An 18,468-nucleotide genomic window follows, 5' to 3' on the forward strand; every position below is an offset into this window, starting at 1 on the left:
ATGGAAAAGGCGACGCCTAGATTCCCTTGTGTTTTCATCAACTCTCTTGAGTACAATCCCGTGTGGGGAATTAGAGAGTTACCAGGACGTTTTCCACTGGTCCAAACAGTCTTAAGTACTCACTTTGACCAGCAGAATTTCTCCTAAAACTAACTGGATGGAAAACTATTCTACGTGCACAATTTATTTTCAACTGTAGCATTTGCAAAATGGAATGCATGTTGTCACTGAAGGCATATTACTATTGGGGTTTTAGAAGGACTGGTCATAAAGGCGTGGAAGCAACTAAAATGTCCTTCACAGATGAATAGATAGAGATGGTGTCGTATATATATACAATGGAATATTCCTCAGACATAAAAAGGAATAAAATATTGCCATTTGCACCAACATAGATGGAACAGGAGATTTTTATAGTATGTGAGGTAAGACAGACAGGGAAAGTCAAATATTCCATGATATCACATAAATCTGTGGTCTAAAACTAATGCAAATGAATCTATACAGAAACCCGAAACAGAGTCACAAACATACAATAAAACATATAGTTACCAAAGGGGAAAGAGAGGGAGGGACAAATTAGGAGTTTGGGTTTCACACATACACGCAATTATCATATATAAAATAGATAAACAAGAAGGGTTTACTGTAGAGCACAGGGGCCTGTATTCAATATCTTGCGATAACCTTATAATGAAAAGGAATCAAAAGTGAAAGAATATGGAGGTATATATGTACGCATGTAAAAGTGAAGTAACCTGCTGACACCTGGACCTATCACCACATTGTATAGCAACTACACTTTATTTAACAAAGAACACGGGGCAACCCTTGGTTAGGTTCCCTTCCTCCTGCTGCAAGGCTGGCTGTGCCTGCTCCTGTGGTCATGGAGCGCCGTCTCGTGGTGACACTAAACTCCTGCAGTCTCGGGCCAGTCCTGGTTTGGCGTCCTGAGTCGAGGTCAGAGGTCTCCCTCTAAGACTCAAAATAGGGCCACTTTTCACGGTCCCCTTGTAAATAATTCAAAACTGGATTAAGACCATCCGAGGAAACTCCAGATTAAAACAAAAAAATTTCTCTTGCGCTACTCGACTGCTGGGCAATTAAGATAAAATTCATTCTGGTTTGCAGGTTCTGTTAACTAGGTAACTTCAATCTCCATCTGCTCATATGGAAAAACTGAGGCCTAGAATCCCTCGCGTTTTTATCAACTCTCTTGACTACATTCACGTGTGGGGAATTAGAGAGTTACCAGGAGGGCTGGCACTGGTCCGAAGAGTCTTAAGTACTCACTTTGACCAGCAGATTTTCTCCTAAAACTAACTGGATGGAAAACTTTTCTACGTGCACAATTTGTTTTCAACTTTTGCATTTCCAAAATTCAGATGCATGTTGTCACTGAGGGCATATTACTATTGGGGTTCAAGAAGGGGTGGCCATAAAGGTATGGAAACAGCTATAATGTCCTTCATAGATGAATAGATACAGATAGTGTGGAATACATGTACAATAGGACATTCCTCAGTCAAAAAAAAAGAATAAAATATTGTCATTTGCACCAACATAGATGGAACAGGAGATTTTTATAGTATGTGAAGTAAGGCAGACAGGGAAAGTCAAATACTACATGATATCACATACATGTGTGGTCTAAAACTAATGCAAATGAATCTATACAGAAACCCGAAACAGAGTCACAAACACAATACAACATATGGTTACCAAAGGAGAAAGAGAGGGAGGGACAAATTAGGAGTTTGGGTTTCACAGACACACGCTATTATCATATATAAAATAGATAAACAAGAAGGGTTTACTGTAGAGCACAGGGGCCCGTATTCAATATCTTGCGATAACCTTATAATAGAAAGGAATCAAAAATGAAAGAATATGGAGGTATATATTTAGGTTCCCCTCCTCCTGCTGCAAGGCTGGCTGTGCCTGCTCCTGTGGTCTTGGAGCGCCCTCTCGTGGTGACACTAAACTCCTGCAGTCTCGGGCCAGTCCTGGTTTGGCGTCCTGAGACGAGGTCAGAGGTCTCCCTCTAAAACTCAAAATAGGGCGACTTTTCACGGTCCCCTTGTATATAATTCAAAACTGGATTACGACCATCCGAGGAAACTCCAGATTAAAACAAAAAAATTTCTCTTGCCCTACTCGACTGCTGGGCAATTAAGATAAAATTCTTTCTGATTTGAAGGTTCTGTTTACTAGATAACTTCGATCTCCATCTGCTCATATGGAAAACCTGAGGCCTAGATTCCATCGTGTTTTCATCAACACTCTCGAGTACATTCACGTGTGGGTCATTAGAGAGTTATCAGGATAGCTAGCCCTGGCCACAAGAGTAAGTATGAACTTGGCCCAGCAGAATTTCTCCTAAAACTAACTGGATGGGAGAGTTATCCTTCGTGCACATTTTCCTCACATGTCAGCATTTCTACAATTGGGATGCATCTTGTTACTGAAGGTATATTAGTACTGGGATGGAAGAAGGAGTGGCCAGAAAGGCAGGGAAGCAACTGGAATGTCTGCATAGATGCACGAATGGTTAAAGGAGATGTGGTATATATGGACAATGCAATATTCCTCAGACATAAAAAGGAATGAAACATTGCCATTTGCAGCAACGTGGATGGACCAACACATTATCATACTCCATAAAGACAGACAGAAAAAGACAAATTATATATGATATCACCGACTTGTGGAATCTACAAAAACTGTACAAATGAATGTATATACAAAAGAGAAACAGCCTCCCAGACATAGAACATAAATTTATGGTACAAAAGGGGAAGGAGGGATAAATTAGTAATTTGAGATTAGTAGATAACCACTCCTATATAAAATAGATAAACAGCACAGATTTACTGGATAGCCCAGGGAAATGTTTACTATCTTGTAACAACCTGTAATGGAAAAGCATGTAGATAGTTGAATCACTTTGCTGTATACCAGAAACTAACATAATGTAAATCAACTACACTTCAATTAAAAGACAGATATTATGGGAAACACCTGGTTAGTTTCCCCTCCTAAAAGGGACTGTGCAAAGCTGACTGTGTCCTCTCCTGTGGTGTTGGGGCGAACTCTCGTGGTGACACGAATCCCCTGCAAGCTGGGGCCAGTCCTGGCCTGGAGCTCTGAGACAGAGATCAGCGGTCCCTCTATAAAGCTCAAAATACGGCCACTTTTCACAGTCCCCTTGGAAAATAATTCAAAATTGGATTACCACCATCCCAGGAAGCTCCAAACTAAAAAACATTTCTCTTGCCATAATCGATTGCTGGGCAATTATGTAAAATTCTTTCAGATTTGCAGGTTCTATTAACTAGGCAACTTCAGCCTCCATCTGCTTCTATGGAAACGCTGACTGCTAGATTCCCTCACGTTTTCATCAACTCTCTTTTTTTTTTTTTTTTTTTTAATAAATTTATTTATTTATTTATTTTGGGATGTGTTGGGTCTTCGTTTCTGTGTGGGGGCTTTCTCTAGTTGCGGTGAGCGAGGGCTACTCTTCATCGCGGTGCGCGGGCCTCTTACTGTCGCGGCCTCTCTTGTTGCGGAGCACAGGCTCCAGACGCGCAGGCTCAGTAGTTGTGGCTCACGGGCCTAGTTGCTCCGTGGCATGTAGGATCTTCCCAGACCAGGGCTCGAACCCGTGTCCCCTGCATTGGCAGGCAGATTCTCAACCACTGCGCCACCAGGAAAGCCCCCATCAACTCTCTTGACTACAATCCCGTGTGGGGAATTAGAGAGTTACCAGGACATTTTCCACCGGTCCAAACAGTCTTAAGTACTCACTTTGACCAGCAGAATTTCTCCTAAAACTAACTGGATGGAAAACTATTCTACGTGCACAATTTGTTTTCAACTGTAGCATTTGCAAAATGGAATGCATGTTGTCACTGAAGGCATATTACTATTGGGGTTCTAGAAGGAGTGGCCATAAAGGCGTGGAAGCAACTAAAATGTCCTTCACAGATGAATAGATACACGTGGTGTCATATATATATACAATGGAATATTCCTCAGACATAAAAAAGAATAAAATATTGCCATTTGCAGCAACATGGTTGAAGCTAGAGAATTTTATAGTATGAGAAGTAAGGCAGACAGGGAAAGTCAAATATTACATGATATCACATACATGTGTGGTCTAAAACTAATGCAAATGAATCTATACAGAAACCCGAAACAGAGTCACAAACATACAATACAACATATGGTTACCAAAGGGGAAAGAGAGGGAGGGACCAATTAGGAGTTTGGGTTTCACACATACACGCAATTATCATATATAAAATAGATAAACAAGAAGGATTTACCGTAGAGCACAGGGGCCTGTATTCAATATCTTGCGATAACCTTATAATGAAAAGGAATCAAAAGTGAAAGAATATGGAGGTATATATGTACGCATGTAAAAGTGAAGTAACCTGCTGACACCTGGACCTATCACCATATTTTATAGCAACTACACTTCATTTAACAAAGAAAGAACATGGGGCAACCCTTGTTTAGGTTCCCTTCCTCCTGCTGCAAGGCTGGCTGTGCCTGCTCCTCTTGTGTTGGAGCGCCCTCTCGTGGTGACACTAAACTCCTGCAGTCTCGGGCCAGTCCTGGTTTGGCGTCCTGAGACGAGGTCAGAGGACCCTCTCTAAATCTCAAAATAGGGCCACTTTTCACGGTCCCCTTGGAAAATAATTCAAAACTAGATTACTACCATCCGAGGAAGCTCCAAATTAAAACAAAAGACTTTCTCTTGCGCTAATCGACTGCTGGGTAATTAAGATAAAATTCTTTCTGATTTGCAGGTTCTGATAACTAGGTAACTTCAATCTCCATCTGCTCATATGGAAAACCTGAGGTCTCGATTCCCTCGTGTTTTCATCAACTCTCGAGTACATTCACGTGTGGGCCATTAGACAGTAATCAGAACAGCTAGCACTTGCCCCAAGAGTAAGTAGGAACTTTGCCCAGCAGAATTTCTCCTAAAATTAACTGGATGGGAGAGGTATTCTATGTGCACATTTTCCTCACACATCAGCATTTCTAAAATGGAATGCATCGTGTTACTGAACGTATATTAGTACTGGGGTTGAAGAAGGAGTGGCCATATGGACAGGGAAGCAACTGGAATGTCTGCATATATGCACGAATGGATAAAGCAGGTGTGGTATATACGTACAATGGAATATTCCTCAGACATAAAAAGGAATGAAACATTGCCATTTGCAGCAACGTGGATGGACCAAGACATTATCATACTCCATAAAGACACTAAGAGAAACACAAATAATATATGATATCACCTACTTGTGGAATCTACAAAAACTGTACAAACGAATGTGTATACAAAAGGGAAACAGCCTCCCAGACATAGAACACAAATTTATGGTACAAAAGGGGAAGGAGGGAGGGATAAATTAGTAATTTGAGATTAGTAGATAACCACTCATATATAAAATAAACAGCAAGGATTTACTGGATAGCCCAGGGAAATGTTTACTATCTTGTAACAACCTGTAATGGAAAAGAATGTAGATAGTTGAATCACTTTGCTGTATACCAGAAACTAACATAAGGTTGTAAGTCAACGACACTTCAATTAATAAACAAATATTACGGGAAACACTTGGTTAGTTTCCCTTCCTCATGGTGCAAAGCTGACTGTGTCCTCTCCTGTGGTGTTGGGGCACACTCGTGGTGACACGAATCCCCTGCAGGCTGGGGCCAGTCCTGGCCTTGAGCTCTGACACAGAGATCAGAGGTCCCTCTATAAAGCTCAAAATACGGCCACTTTTCACAGTCCCCTTGGAAAATAATTCAAAATTGGATTACCACCATCCCAGGAAGCTCCAAACTAAAAAAAATTTCTCTCGCCCTAATGGATTGCTGGGCAATTATGTAAAATTCTTTCAGATTTGCAGGTTCTATTAACTAGGTAACTTCAGCCTCCATCTGCTTCTATGGAAACGCTGACTGCTAGATTCCCTCACGTTTTCATCAACTCTCTTGACTACAATCACGTGTGGGGAATTAGAGAGTTGCCAGGACGTTTTCCACTGGTCCAAACAGTCTTAAGTACTCACTTTGACCAGCAGAATTTCTCCTAAAACTAACTGGATGGAAAACTATTCTACGTGCACAATTTGTTTTCAACTGTTGCATTTCCAAAATGGAATGCATGTTGTCACTGAAGGCATATTATTATTGGGGTTCTAGAAGGACTGGCCATAAAGGCGTGGAAGCAACTAAAATGGCCTTCACAAATGAATACATACAGATGGTGTCGTATATATATATATACAATGGAATATTCCTCAGACATAAAAAAGAATAAGATATTGCCATTTGCACCAACATAGATGGAACAGGAGATTTTTATAGTATGTGAAGTAAGGCAGACAGGGAAAGTCAAATATTACATGATATCACAGAAATGTGTGGTCTAAAACTAATGCAAATGAATCTATACAGAAACCCAAAGAGAGTCACAAACATACAACATATAGTTACCAAAGGGGAAAGAGAGGGAGGGACAAATTAGGAGTTTGGGTTTCACACATACACGCAATTATCATATATAAAATAGATAAACAAGAAGGGTTTACTGTAGAGCACAGGGGCCTGTATTCAATATCTTGCGATAACCTTATAATGAAAAGGAATCAAAAGTGAAAGAATATGGAGGTACATATGTACGCATGTAAAAGTGACGTACCCTGCTGACACCTGGACCTATCACCATATTTTATAGCAACTACACTTCATTTAACAAAGAAAGAACATGGGGCAACCCTTGGTTAGGTTCCCTTCCTCCTGCTGCAAGGCTGGCTGTGCCTGCTCCTGTTGTCTTGGAGCGCCCTCTCGTGGTGACACTAATCCCCTGCAGCCTCGGGCCAGTCCTGGTTTGGCGTCCTGAGACGTGGTCAGAGGTTCCTCTCTACAACTCAAAATAGGGCTACTTTTCACAGTCCCCTTGGAAAATAATTCAAAACTGCATTACCACCATCCCAGAAAGCTCCAAATTAAAAAAAAATTCTCTTGCCCTACTCGACTGCTGGGCAATTAAGATAAAATTCTTTCTGATTTGCAGGTTCTGTTAACTAGGTAACTTCGATCTCCATCTGCTCATATGGAAAACCTGAGGCCTAGATTCCATCGTGTTTTCATCAACACTCTCGAGTACATTCACGTGTGGGTCATTAGAGAGTTATCAGGATAGCTAGCCCTGGCCACAAGAGTAAGTATGAACTTGGCCCAGCAGAATTTCTCCTAAAACTAACTGGATGGGAGAGTTATCCTTCGTGCACATTTTCCTCACATGTCAGCATTTCTACAATTGGGATGCATCTTGTTACCGAAGGTATATTAGTACTGGGATGGAAGAAGGAGTGGCCAGAAAGGCAGGGAAGGAACTGGAATGTCTGCATAGATGCACGAATGGTTAAAGGAGGTGTGGTATATATGGACAATGGAATATTCCTCAGACATAAAAAGGAATGAAACATTGCCATTTGCAGCAACGTGGATGGACCAACACATTATCATACTCCATAAAGACAGATAGAAAAAGACAAATTATATATGATATCACCGACTTGTGGAATCTACAAAAACTGTACAAATGAATGTATATACAAAAGAGAAACAGCCTCCCAGACATAGAACATAAATTTATGGTACAAAAGGGGAAGGAGGGAGGGATAAATTAGTAATTTGAGATTAGTAGATAACCACTCATATATAAAATAGATAAACAGCAAGGATTTACTGGATAGCCCAGGGAAATGTTTACTACCTTGTAAAATCCTGTAATGGAAAAGAATGTAGATAGTTGAATCACTTTGCTGTATACCAGAAACTAACATAAGGTTGTAAATCAACTACACTTCGATTAAAACACAAATATTATGGGAAACACTAGGGTAGTTTCCCTTCCTCATGGTGCAAAGCTGACTGTGCCCTCTCCTGTGGTGTTGGGGCGCACTCTCGTGGTGACACAAGTCCTCTGCATGCTGGGGCGAGTCCTGGCCGGGAGCTCTGAGACAGAGGTCAGAGGTCCCTCTATAAAGCTCAAAATAGGACCATTTTCACAGTCCCCTTGGAATATAATTCAAAATTGGATTACCACCATCCGAGGAAGCTCCAAACTAAAAAAAATTTCTCTCGCCCTAATCTATTGCTGGGCAATTATGTAAAATTCTTTCTGGTTTGCAGGTTCTATTAACTAGGCAACTTCAACCTCCATCTGCTACTATGGAAAAGCTGAAGCCTAGATTCCCTCGTGTTTTCATCAGCTCTCTTGACTACATTCACATGTGGGGAATTAGAGAGTTATCAGGAGGGCTGGCACTGGTCCCAAGAGTCCTAAGTACTCACTCTAAACTGTAGAATTTCTCCTAAAAGTAACTGCATGGGAAGTTCCTGTACATGCACTTTTTATTTTCAACTATTGCATTTCTAAAATTGGGATGCATGTTGTCACTGAGAGCATATTACTATTGGGGTTTAAGAAGGAGTGGCCATAAAGCTATGGAAGCAACTAAAATGTCCTTCATAGATGAATAGGTACAGGTGGTGTCGTATATATATATACAATGGAATATTCCTCAGTCATAAAAAGGAATAAAATATTGCCATTTGCAGCAACATGGATGGAGCTAGAGAGTTTTATAGTATGTGAAGTAAGGCAGACAGGGAATGTCAAATATTCCATGATATCACAGCAATGTGTGGTCTAAAACTAATGCAAATGAATCCACACAGTAAACCGAAACAGAGTTACACACATACAACATATGGTCACCAAAGGGGAAAGGGAGGAGGGACAAATTAAGACTTTGGGTTTCACAGATACACGCTATTATCATATATAAAAAAGATAAACAAGAAGGATTTACTGTAGAGCACAGGGGCCTGTATTCAATATCTTGCGATAACCTTATAATGAAAAGGAATAAAAATGAAAGAATATGGAGGTACATATGTACGCATGTAAAAGTGACGTACCCTGCTGACACCTGGACCTATCACCATATTTTATAGCAACTACACTTCATTTAACAAAGAAAGAACACGGGGCAACCCTTGGTTAGGTTCCCTTCCTCCTGCTGCAAGGCTGGCTGTGCCTGCTCCTGTTGTCTTGGAGCGCCCTCTCGTGGTGACACTAATCCCCTGCAGCCTCGGGCCAGTCCTGGTCTGGCGTCCTGAGACGTGGTCAGAGGTTCCTCTCTACAACTCAAAACAGGGCCACTTTTCACGGTCCCCTTGGAAAATAATTCAAAACTGGACTACTCCATCCAAGGAAGCTCCAAATTAAAACAAATAAATTTCTCTTGTGCTAATCGACTGCTGGGCAATTATGTAAAATTCTTTCTGGTTTGCAGGTTCTATTAACTAGGCAACTTCAGCCTCCATCTGTTGCTATGGAAAAGCTGAGGCCTAGATTCCCTCACGTTTTCATCAGCTCTCTTGACTACATTCATGTGTGGGGAATTAGAGAGTTACCGGAAGTGCTAGCACTGCTCCCAAGAGTCCTAAGGCCTCACTCTAAAGAGTAGAATTTCTCCTAAAACTAAATGCATAGGAAGTTCCTGTACATGGCCTTTTTCTTTTCAACTATTGCATTCCTAAAATTGGGATGCATGTTGTCACTGAGGGCATATTACTCTTGGGGTTCAAGAAGGGGTGGCAATAAAGGTATGGAAGCAACTAAAATGTCCTTCATAGACGAATAGGCACAGGTGGTGTCGTATATATATATATATATATACAATGGAATATTCCTCAGTCATAAAAGAGCATAAAATATTGCCATTTGCAGCAACATGGATGGAGCTAGAGATTTTTATAGTATGTGAAGTAAGGCAGACAGGGAAAGTCAAATATTCCATGATATCACATAAACGTGTGGCCTAAAACTAATGCAAAGAAACCTATACAGAAAACCAAAACAGAGTCACACATATACAACATATGGTTACCAAAGGGGAAAGGGAGGGAGGGACAAATTAGGAGTTTGTGTTTCACAGATACATGCTATTATCATATATAAAATAAATAAACAAGAAGGATTTACTGTAGAGCACAGGGGCCTGTATTCAATATCTTGCGATAACCTTATAATGGAAAGGAATCAAAAATGAAAGAATATGGAGGTATATATATACGCATGTAAAAGTGAAGTACTCTGCTGACACGTGGACCTATCACCATATTTTATAGCAACTACACTTCATTTAACAAAGAAAGAACATGGGGCAACCCTTGGTTAGGTTCCCTTCCTCCTGCTGCAAGGCTGGCTGTGCCTGCTCCTGTTGTCTTGGAGCGCCCTCTCGTGGCGATACTAATCCCCTGCAGTCTCGGGCCAGCCCTGGTTTGGCGCCCTGAGACAGTGGTCAGATGTTCCCCTATACACCTCAAAATAGAGACACTCTTCATGGTCCCCTTGGAAAGTAATTCACATTTGATTGCCACCGTCCGAGGAGGCTCCAAATTAAAAAAATTTCTCTTGCTCCAATGGACTGCTGGGCAATTAAGATAAAATTCTTTTTGATTTGCAGGTACTATTACTATGTAACATAAATCTCCATGTGCTGCTATGGAAAAGGCGACGCCTAGATTCCCTTGTGTTTTCATCAACTCTTTTGAGTACATTCATGTGTGGCACATAAGAGAGTTATCAGGACAGCTAGCGTTGATCCCAAGAATCCTTTTTTTTATTTTAATTGAAGTATAGTTGATTTACAATGTTCTGACAATCTCTGCTGTACAGTAACATGACTCAGTTTTACACATATATACATTCTTTTTTCAATATTCTTTTCCATTCTGGTTTATTTTAGGATATTGGATATAGTTCCCTGTTCTATACAGTAGGAGTTTGTTGTTTATTCATTGTAAATGTAGTAGTTTACATCCACCATCTCCAAATTCCCAGTCCATCCCTCTCCCTCCATACCCCCGTCTGCAACCACAAGTCTGATCTCTATGAATGGGCATTTTTCTGTTTCTTAGATAGGTTCATTTGTGCCAAATTTTAGATTCCACATGTAAGTTATATCATATAGTATTTGTCTTTCTCTTTCTAACTTCACTTAGTATGATAATCTCTAGTTGCATCCATGTTGCTGCAAATGGCATTATTTTTTTCTTTTTTGAGGCTGAGTAGTATTCCGTTGTGTAATTGTACCACATCTTCCTTATCCATTCATCTGTTGATGGACATTTAAGTTGTTTCCATGTCTTGGCTAATATAAATAGTGGTGCTGTGAATATAGGGGTACATGTATCTTTTGGAATTATAATTTTGTCCGAGTATATGCCCAGGAGTGGGATTGCTGGGTCATAGTTTTCTGAGGAACTTCCATACTGTTTTCCATAGTCGCTGCACCAACTTACATTCCCACCAACCGTGTAGGAGGGTCCCCTTTTCTACACACTCTCTCCAGCATTTGTTATATGTAGACTTTTTAATGATGGCCATTCTGACCAGTGTGAGGTGGTACCTCATTGTAGCTTTGATTTGCATTTCTCTAATATTAGTGATGTGGAGGATCTTTTCGTGTGCCTACTGGCCATCTGTATGTCTTTTTTGGAGAAATGTCTATTAAGGGCCTCTGTCCATTTTTCGAGTGGGTTTTTTTGGGTTTTGTTATTGAGTTTTATGAGCTGTTTGAATGAGCCACGGAAATGTCCATCACAGATGAATAAAGATGGGGTGGTATATATGTACCATGGAATATTCCTCAGCCATAAAAAAGAATGAAATATTGCCATTTGCGGCAACACAGATGGACCTAGAGACTTTCACAGCAAGTGAAGTAAGGCAGACAAAGACAAATATTATATGGTATCAACTATATTTGTGATCTAAAAAATAATGCAAATAAATCTATATACAAAACAGGAACAGAGTCAGAAAAACGGAAAACAACATATGGTTACCAAAGGGAGAAAGGGAGGAATCAGAAGTTTGGGATTAAAAGATACTATCATATATATGTAAAATAGATAAAAGGATTTACTGTGTAGCACAGGGAACTGTATTTAATATCTTGCAATAACCTATAATGGAAAAGAATAGAAAAAAACGAATATATAGTTGAATCACTTAGCCGTACAGCAGAAACTAACACAATGTTGTAAACCAGCTATACTTCAATTAAAAGAAAAAAAGTTTATGGGGAAACACTTGGTTTGTTTCTCTTCCTCATGGTGCAAAGCTGGCTTAGTCTGCTTTTGTGGTGTTGGAGCGCCCTCTGCTGGTGATATAGATCATCTGCAGTCTCGGGCCAGTCCTAGCTTGGCTCCCGGAGACAGAGGTCAGAGGTCCCTCGATAAAGGTCAAAATAGGAGCGTTCTACATACTCCCTTAGGAAAATCGTTCACAATTTGATTAACATCATCCATGGATGCGCCAATGTTTTAAAAAATTTCTCTTACCCAGGGGCTTCCCTGGTGGTGCAGTGGTTAAGAATCCGCCTGCCAATGCAGGGGACACGGGGTGGATCCCTGGCCCGGGAAGATCCCACATGCTGCGGAGCAACTAAGCCTGTGCGCCACAAGTACTGAGCCTGCGCTCTAGAGCCCACAAGCCACAGCTACTGAAGCCTGCGCGCCTAGAGCCTGTGTTCCGCAAAGAGCCTGTGCTCTGCAAGAGAAGCCACTGCAATGAGAAGCCTGCGCACCTCAACGAAGAGTAGCCCCCGCTCGCTACAACTAGAGAAAGCCTGCATGCAGCAGCGAAGACTCAACGCAGCCAAAAACAAATAAATAAAATAAAATTATATTTAAAAAAAACAGAAAAGAAAATGCAGCAAGGCTGTCAACTCCCAGAAAATTCTTTTTCTTTGTAGTCCCAAGGGAGAGTGCTTTTTAAATTTTTTTTTTTTTTGGTCCTATCGTAGCATCATCAATTATCTGATGTCATTTGCTTTGGAATATATATATATATATTTTTTTTTTTTTTTTTCTTTTGAGACGTTGAGTCATACTATGCTTCTATTGTGTTTAGAGCATAGAAGGGACAACATATGTGCCCCATCTTCACACCTTTCTCTCTACGGCACCCTTTACACATTTCCTTTTTGAGCTGCAGATACACGTAATTAGAAGGTTCGTAATCCTCACCTGGTACCACAATAGCACTATGGACCCACACGTGCCTTTGTTTTTTTTTTTGTCTCCTTCCTTGCTCTCCCCAGATCTCATCCGTAGACACTCATGTCTTCATTTTATATAAATAATGCATCTCATCAGCTTGTCTTTTTCCCACTTACCTTCATACACTGAAGATTTGTTCATGTTGGTATAAGCATATCTAACTGAGTCCTTGAAACTGACCTATAGTCCATCATTTGCATGTATCAAATGTTATTGATTCATCCAGGAACTCTGTCCCTATAATTGTGTACAGTGTTGTGATGTATATTCTTATTTATTTATTTATTTTTGGCTGCATTGGGTCTTCATTGCTGTGCGCAGGCTTTCTCTAGTTGCGGTGAGCGGGAGCTACGCTTTGTTGCAGGGTGCGGGCTTCTCATTGTGGTGGCTTCTGTTTGTTGTGGAGCACAGGCTCTAGGCGTGCAGGCTCAGTAGTTGTGGCTCGTGGGCTCTAGAGCACGTTGTGGCACACGGGCTTAGTTGTTCCGCGGCATGTGGGATCTTCCCGGACCGGGGCTCGAACCCCTGTCCCCTGCATCGGCAGGCGGACTCTCAACCACTGCGCCACCAGGGAAGTCCCTGATGTATATTCTTGTACATGTGTCTTTCTGAACCCTTATAAGGTTCCACCTGGGGTGGAACTGCAGGACCAGACTGAATTTACAATGTCAAAGATATGCTCAGTATCTTCTTTTTTCTTTTATTGAAGTATAGTTGATTTACAACATTGTGTTATTTTTTGGTGGGCAGCAAAGTGATTCCGTTACACACACACACACACACACACACATATTCTTGTCCATTTTCCATTATGGTTTATTACAGGATATTGACTATAGTTCTCTGTGCTATACAGTAGGACCTTGTTGTTTATCTATTCTACATATAGTTGTTTATATTTGCTAATCCCAAACTCCTAATTTATTCCTCTTCCACCCCCTTTCCCCTTTTGGTAACCATAAGTCTGTTCTCTACGTCTATGAGTCTGTTTCCGTTTCATAGATAAGTTCATTTGTGTCATATTTTAGATCCCACATATAAGCAGTATCATATGCTATTTGTCTTTTTCTTTCTGACTTACTTCACTTCGTATGATAATCTCTAGGCCCATCCATGTTTCCATTTCTTTTTTATGTTTATATGTGTAGTTCAGTGGATTCCAACTTATTTTTCTCCAATTTTTGCAACACCATTTAATAAAGAAAGCATCCTTTCCTGGTTGATTTGTAATGCCACCTCTACTGTAAACCATTTTCCCATATTGTATTTGACTTTTTCCTTTCCATTGGTCTCTGTTCCTATATCAGTTTAAAAAAATTTTTGGCCAGGCCATGCCTATGGGATCTTAGTTCCCTGACCAGGGATCGAACCCACACCCTCTGTAGTGGAGCACGGAGTCTTAACCACTGGACTGCCAGGGAAGTCCTGTCCACTGTTGTAATTGCTATAGCTTGTAATATGCCCTACTGTTAGGAAAATTCTGCATTTTGCTTTTTTTTTTTTTCAAATTCTCATAGTTATTCATAGACATTTATTCTTACACGCAAATTTTAGAATGCATTGGTCCAGCTTCCTCAAAGCCTAGGCCCTTTCCCCTTGTCCAGTAGCAGCAGGTCAGCCATATGTAAATAATCATATTTACATAGATCCTACATGTCACCTGAGGAAACTGACACACTTGAAGGAAAGTAGAATTTAGTTTTTCACAGCACGGGTAGCACTATCTAAGGACATGGGGGAATCGCTGGAAATTAGTAAAAGAATGCTATACAATACAGTAGCACATTTTTAAAGGTTACACTCCATTCACAGTTATTACTAAATATTGGCTATATTTCCCGTGTTGTACAACACATCCTTGTAGCCTACCTTTTTTTTTCTTGGCTTCACGGCGCAGCACGTGGGATCTTAGTTCCCTGACCAGGGATGATGAAACCTGCGCCCCCTGCAGCGGAAGCGTGAAGTCTTAACCACTAGACCACCAGGAAAGTCCGCTTGTAGCCTATCTTACACCCAGTAGTTTGTACCTCTTAATTCCCTAGCCCTATATTTCCCCTCCCCCCTTCCCTCTCCCCACTGGTAACTGTGGGGCCTTTAGGGACTTTCCACCCCCTCACTTGTTCCCGTAAACCAACCTCTTGCGCCACTCCTTCTCCCTATCGAAACCAATTCTTCTCCCTATCGAAACCAGTTCTTGGAGTTTTTCAGTTGATGGGGACTTTCCAGACAGCGGGTAATTTTCCAGTTCCCCGTAACAGGTATACGCCCTAACCGCCACAATGAACGAACAACTGTAACGGCCAGAAGGTGGGACAAAAGTTCCTAAGCCAATGAATTCTAAAGTCACCACATTTACCCAATCATTGTGAGAATATACCCGCCCTATGAGTAAATAAACCTATAAAAAGTATGTGATTCCGCTTTTAGGGGTTCCCCATCGGCCTCCTGCGTGAGGTTCAGGGAACCCCGGTGCATCGGCTCCTAATAAACCTCTTGCATGTTGCAACGACTCTTGACTCTTGGCGGTTCTTGGGCGAGTTGGAATCCCTCGTATACCGTTTGGGTGTAACAGTAACCACTAGTTTGTTCTCTTTATCTGTGAGTCAGCTTCTTTGGGGTTATATTCACTAGTTTGTTAATACAGTAGCACTTTTGACCCCAGTAAGCTGCAGATGTCTGGGAATTCCGCGGTGGTCCAGTGGTTAGGACTCCGTTTTCACTGCCAAGGACCCGGGTTCAATCCCCGGTTGGGAAACTGAGATCCAGCCCCCCAACTGCCCCCCTCCAAAAAAAAAAAAAGCTGCAGATGTCTGCAGAAGGAATGGGTCAGCTCTGTCCTGTGCTTAATGTCTTTCCAGGCTGGGAATTTGCCATCTCACCTCCGCAGCCTGTGAGGGTCTCTCTACTGTGCTCGGGGCCAACCATCATCACAGGAGCTGGACTTGAGTTTTAATGACCTGGGAGACTGCGGCATGTCGTTGCTGTGTGAGGGGCTGCGACAGCCCACCTGCAGGCTCCAGAAACTATGGTGAGTGGCTGGGAGTCAGGGCTGGTGGTGATGGGGGTCCGTGGGATGGGAGCGTTTTCTTGTTTTTATGTTTTTTTCTGTTGAACTGTTATCCTTCCATCTCTGTGGAAGATATAACATGCTCAGAGGTGGAAGAAAAGCTGTGCAGGGAATTCCCTGGTGGTAAAGTGGTTAGGACTCCATACTTTCACTGTTTGATCCCTGGTCGGGAAATAAGATTCGGCAAGCTGCTGGGTGTGGTCAAAACAAACAAACAGACAACATACAACTGTGCAAACAAGTCATAGAATAATTCATACCCTGCAATACAAACAGAAAATGCTAAATGTTTCCTTCCAGTCGTTGCCTCTAAACATTTTCTGTAAAACTCCCCTCTTCTCTTGACATTTACTTGGGCAGATTTATAGCTTTTTGGTAACGTTTATATAATAAAAATTCAGTCTGGTCCAGGGTAAATTCCAGCCAAATGTTAATGACCATTTTTTCCTTCCCTTTCTCCCAATACCAGCCTGCCCCTTCCTCCCAAAGACTTAGAATGAGATGAGTCATATCTATTTTTGTTTTACTTTTCTTCCATTTGTGAATCTCTTGCTTATCTGGGGCATTGGGTAACTGGGAACTAAGATGAGGGCTTGGGGACAGCATTTCTGCCTTAATTGGTGCTGCTAGGTTTCTTCTGGATGTCAGTACCACGCACCCCAACCCCCCATCTGGCAGGGCTCTGAACGCTACCACTCTCACGAGGATCATATGTGAGTTCTGATGGGGACCGCGTGGGAGGTGCCTCCACCGCCCATTCCCCTGACATGGAATAATCTGGGTCAAACTCTTTCCACAATTCCCTCCCCAGCTCTCCCCGTATGTCCTTCTCCTGACCCTTCTGTACCTGTCACGTGGGTGATCGCGCATCACTAAGCTGGTTTTATCTCTTCCTTTGCGAGTCCTGCACTGTTGTCTTATACCTTGTTTGAAAGCTGGAATCTATTGCCTCACAGTCTCAGACAAACAAAGAAAATATTTCCATCTAACATCCCAGCTACAGCAGTACTTCAATAATGCTACCTATTTTTATTGTAACAGCACGCAATACAGGAAAGAAACACAATTGGGGGGACTTCCCTGGTGGTCCAGTGGTTAAGAATCTACCTTCCAACGCAGGGGATGCAGGTTCGATCCCTGGGGGGGCGGGGTGGGGGGACACGACTAAGATCCCACATGCTGCAGGGCAACTGAGCCCGAGTGCCGCAACTACAGAGCCCAAGTGCTCTGGAGCCCACGAGCTGCAATGAAAGATCCCGAGTGCCACAACTAAGACCAGACGCAGCCAAAGATAAATATATATATATATATATATATATATATATATATATATATATATATATTTGGCTGTGTTGGGTCTTCATTTCTGTGTGAGGCCTTTCTCTAGTTGCGGGAAGCGGGGGCCACTCTTCATTGTGGTGCGCGGGCCTCTCACTATCTCGGCCTCTCTTCTTGTGGAGCACAGGCTCCAGACATGCAGGCTCAGTAGTTGTGGCTCACAGGCCTAGCTGCTCCGCGGCATGTGGGATCTTCCCAGGCCAAGGCTCGAACCCGTGTCCCCTACACTGGCAGGCAGATTCTCACCCCCTGCGCCACCAGGGAAGCCCCCTATATATATATTTTTTAAAGAAACACAATTGGGCAGAACAGAAACCAGAAAATCAGATGGTACAGTGTTGGGTGCAGCAGCTGGCAGCCCAAATCATGCTGGCTTCTTAAAAAAAAAGCATTGACTGACTCGTGTAACTGAAAGTGTAGGTTTCAGGTATGGCTTGATCTAGGCATTTGGCTACTTGATCTCCATTATCTTGTATATTTATTGCTGTATTGGCTCCATTATCAGTTAAGGTTAGCCTTAACCCTATACATGGTGGCAAAATGCCTGCAACTCTGTAGATGACTTCTTTCCGGGTACAAGTTCTGAACAAAAAATCTCCAGGAAAAGTATGATTCTGAGTCATGGGTTTTGGATGGATCCTGTGGCCAACTGTAACCCATTTGTGGTGGCTGGGGACATGGAAACCAACCAACTTAGGCCTGGATTCTATATACGCTGCTAGAGCTTGCAGACATTAACCCTAGATAGACTGAGATGGGGGTTTCAATGAGAAATTGGGATAGAATTGCCAGAAGGGAAAGTGGGTACTTGGCTGCAGAATCAAGGTACCCATTATAGACGGAGCTATGAATTGAGGAGTGCCCTTAAATGCCTTTATTAAATGCTT

At 41.9% G+C, this 18,468-nt stretch overlaps 1 protein-coding gene across 1 annotated transcript in view; it reads left to right on the forward strand.

Moving 5' to 3' along the window:
• NLRP12 (NLR family pyrin domain containing 12) overlaps positions 1 to 18,468 on the forward strand; it is a 726,895-nt gene that overhangs the window by 706,566 nt on the left and 1,861 nt on the right. Inside the window, 2 exon segments of the mRNA XM_065899072.1 lie at positions 16,035 to 16,102; positions 16,105 to 16,204. Of these exon segments, the coding sequence (XP_065755144.1) occupies positions 16,035 to 16,102; positions 16,105 to 16,204 (168 nt within the window).

Source organism: Phocoena phocoena, chromosome 20 (genome assembly GCF_963924675.1).
Source record: "Phocoena phocoena chromosome 20, mPhoPho1.1, whole genome shotgun sequence".
In the NCBI taxonomy this organism is placed as follows: domain Eukaryota; kingdom Metazoa; phylum Chordata; class Mammalia; order Artiodactyla; family Phocoenidae; genus Phocoena; species Phocoena phocoena.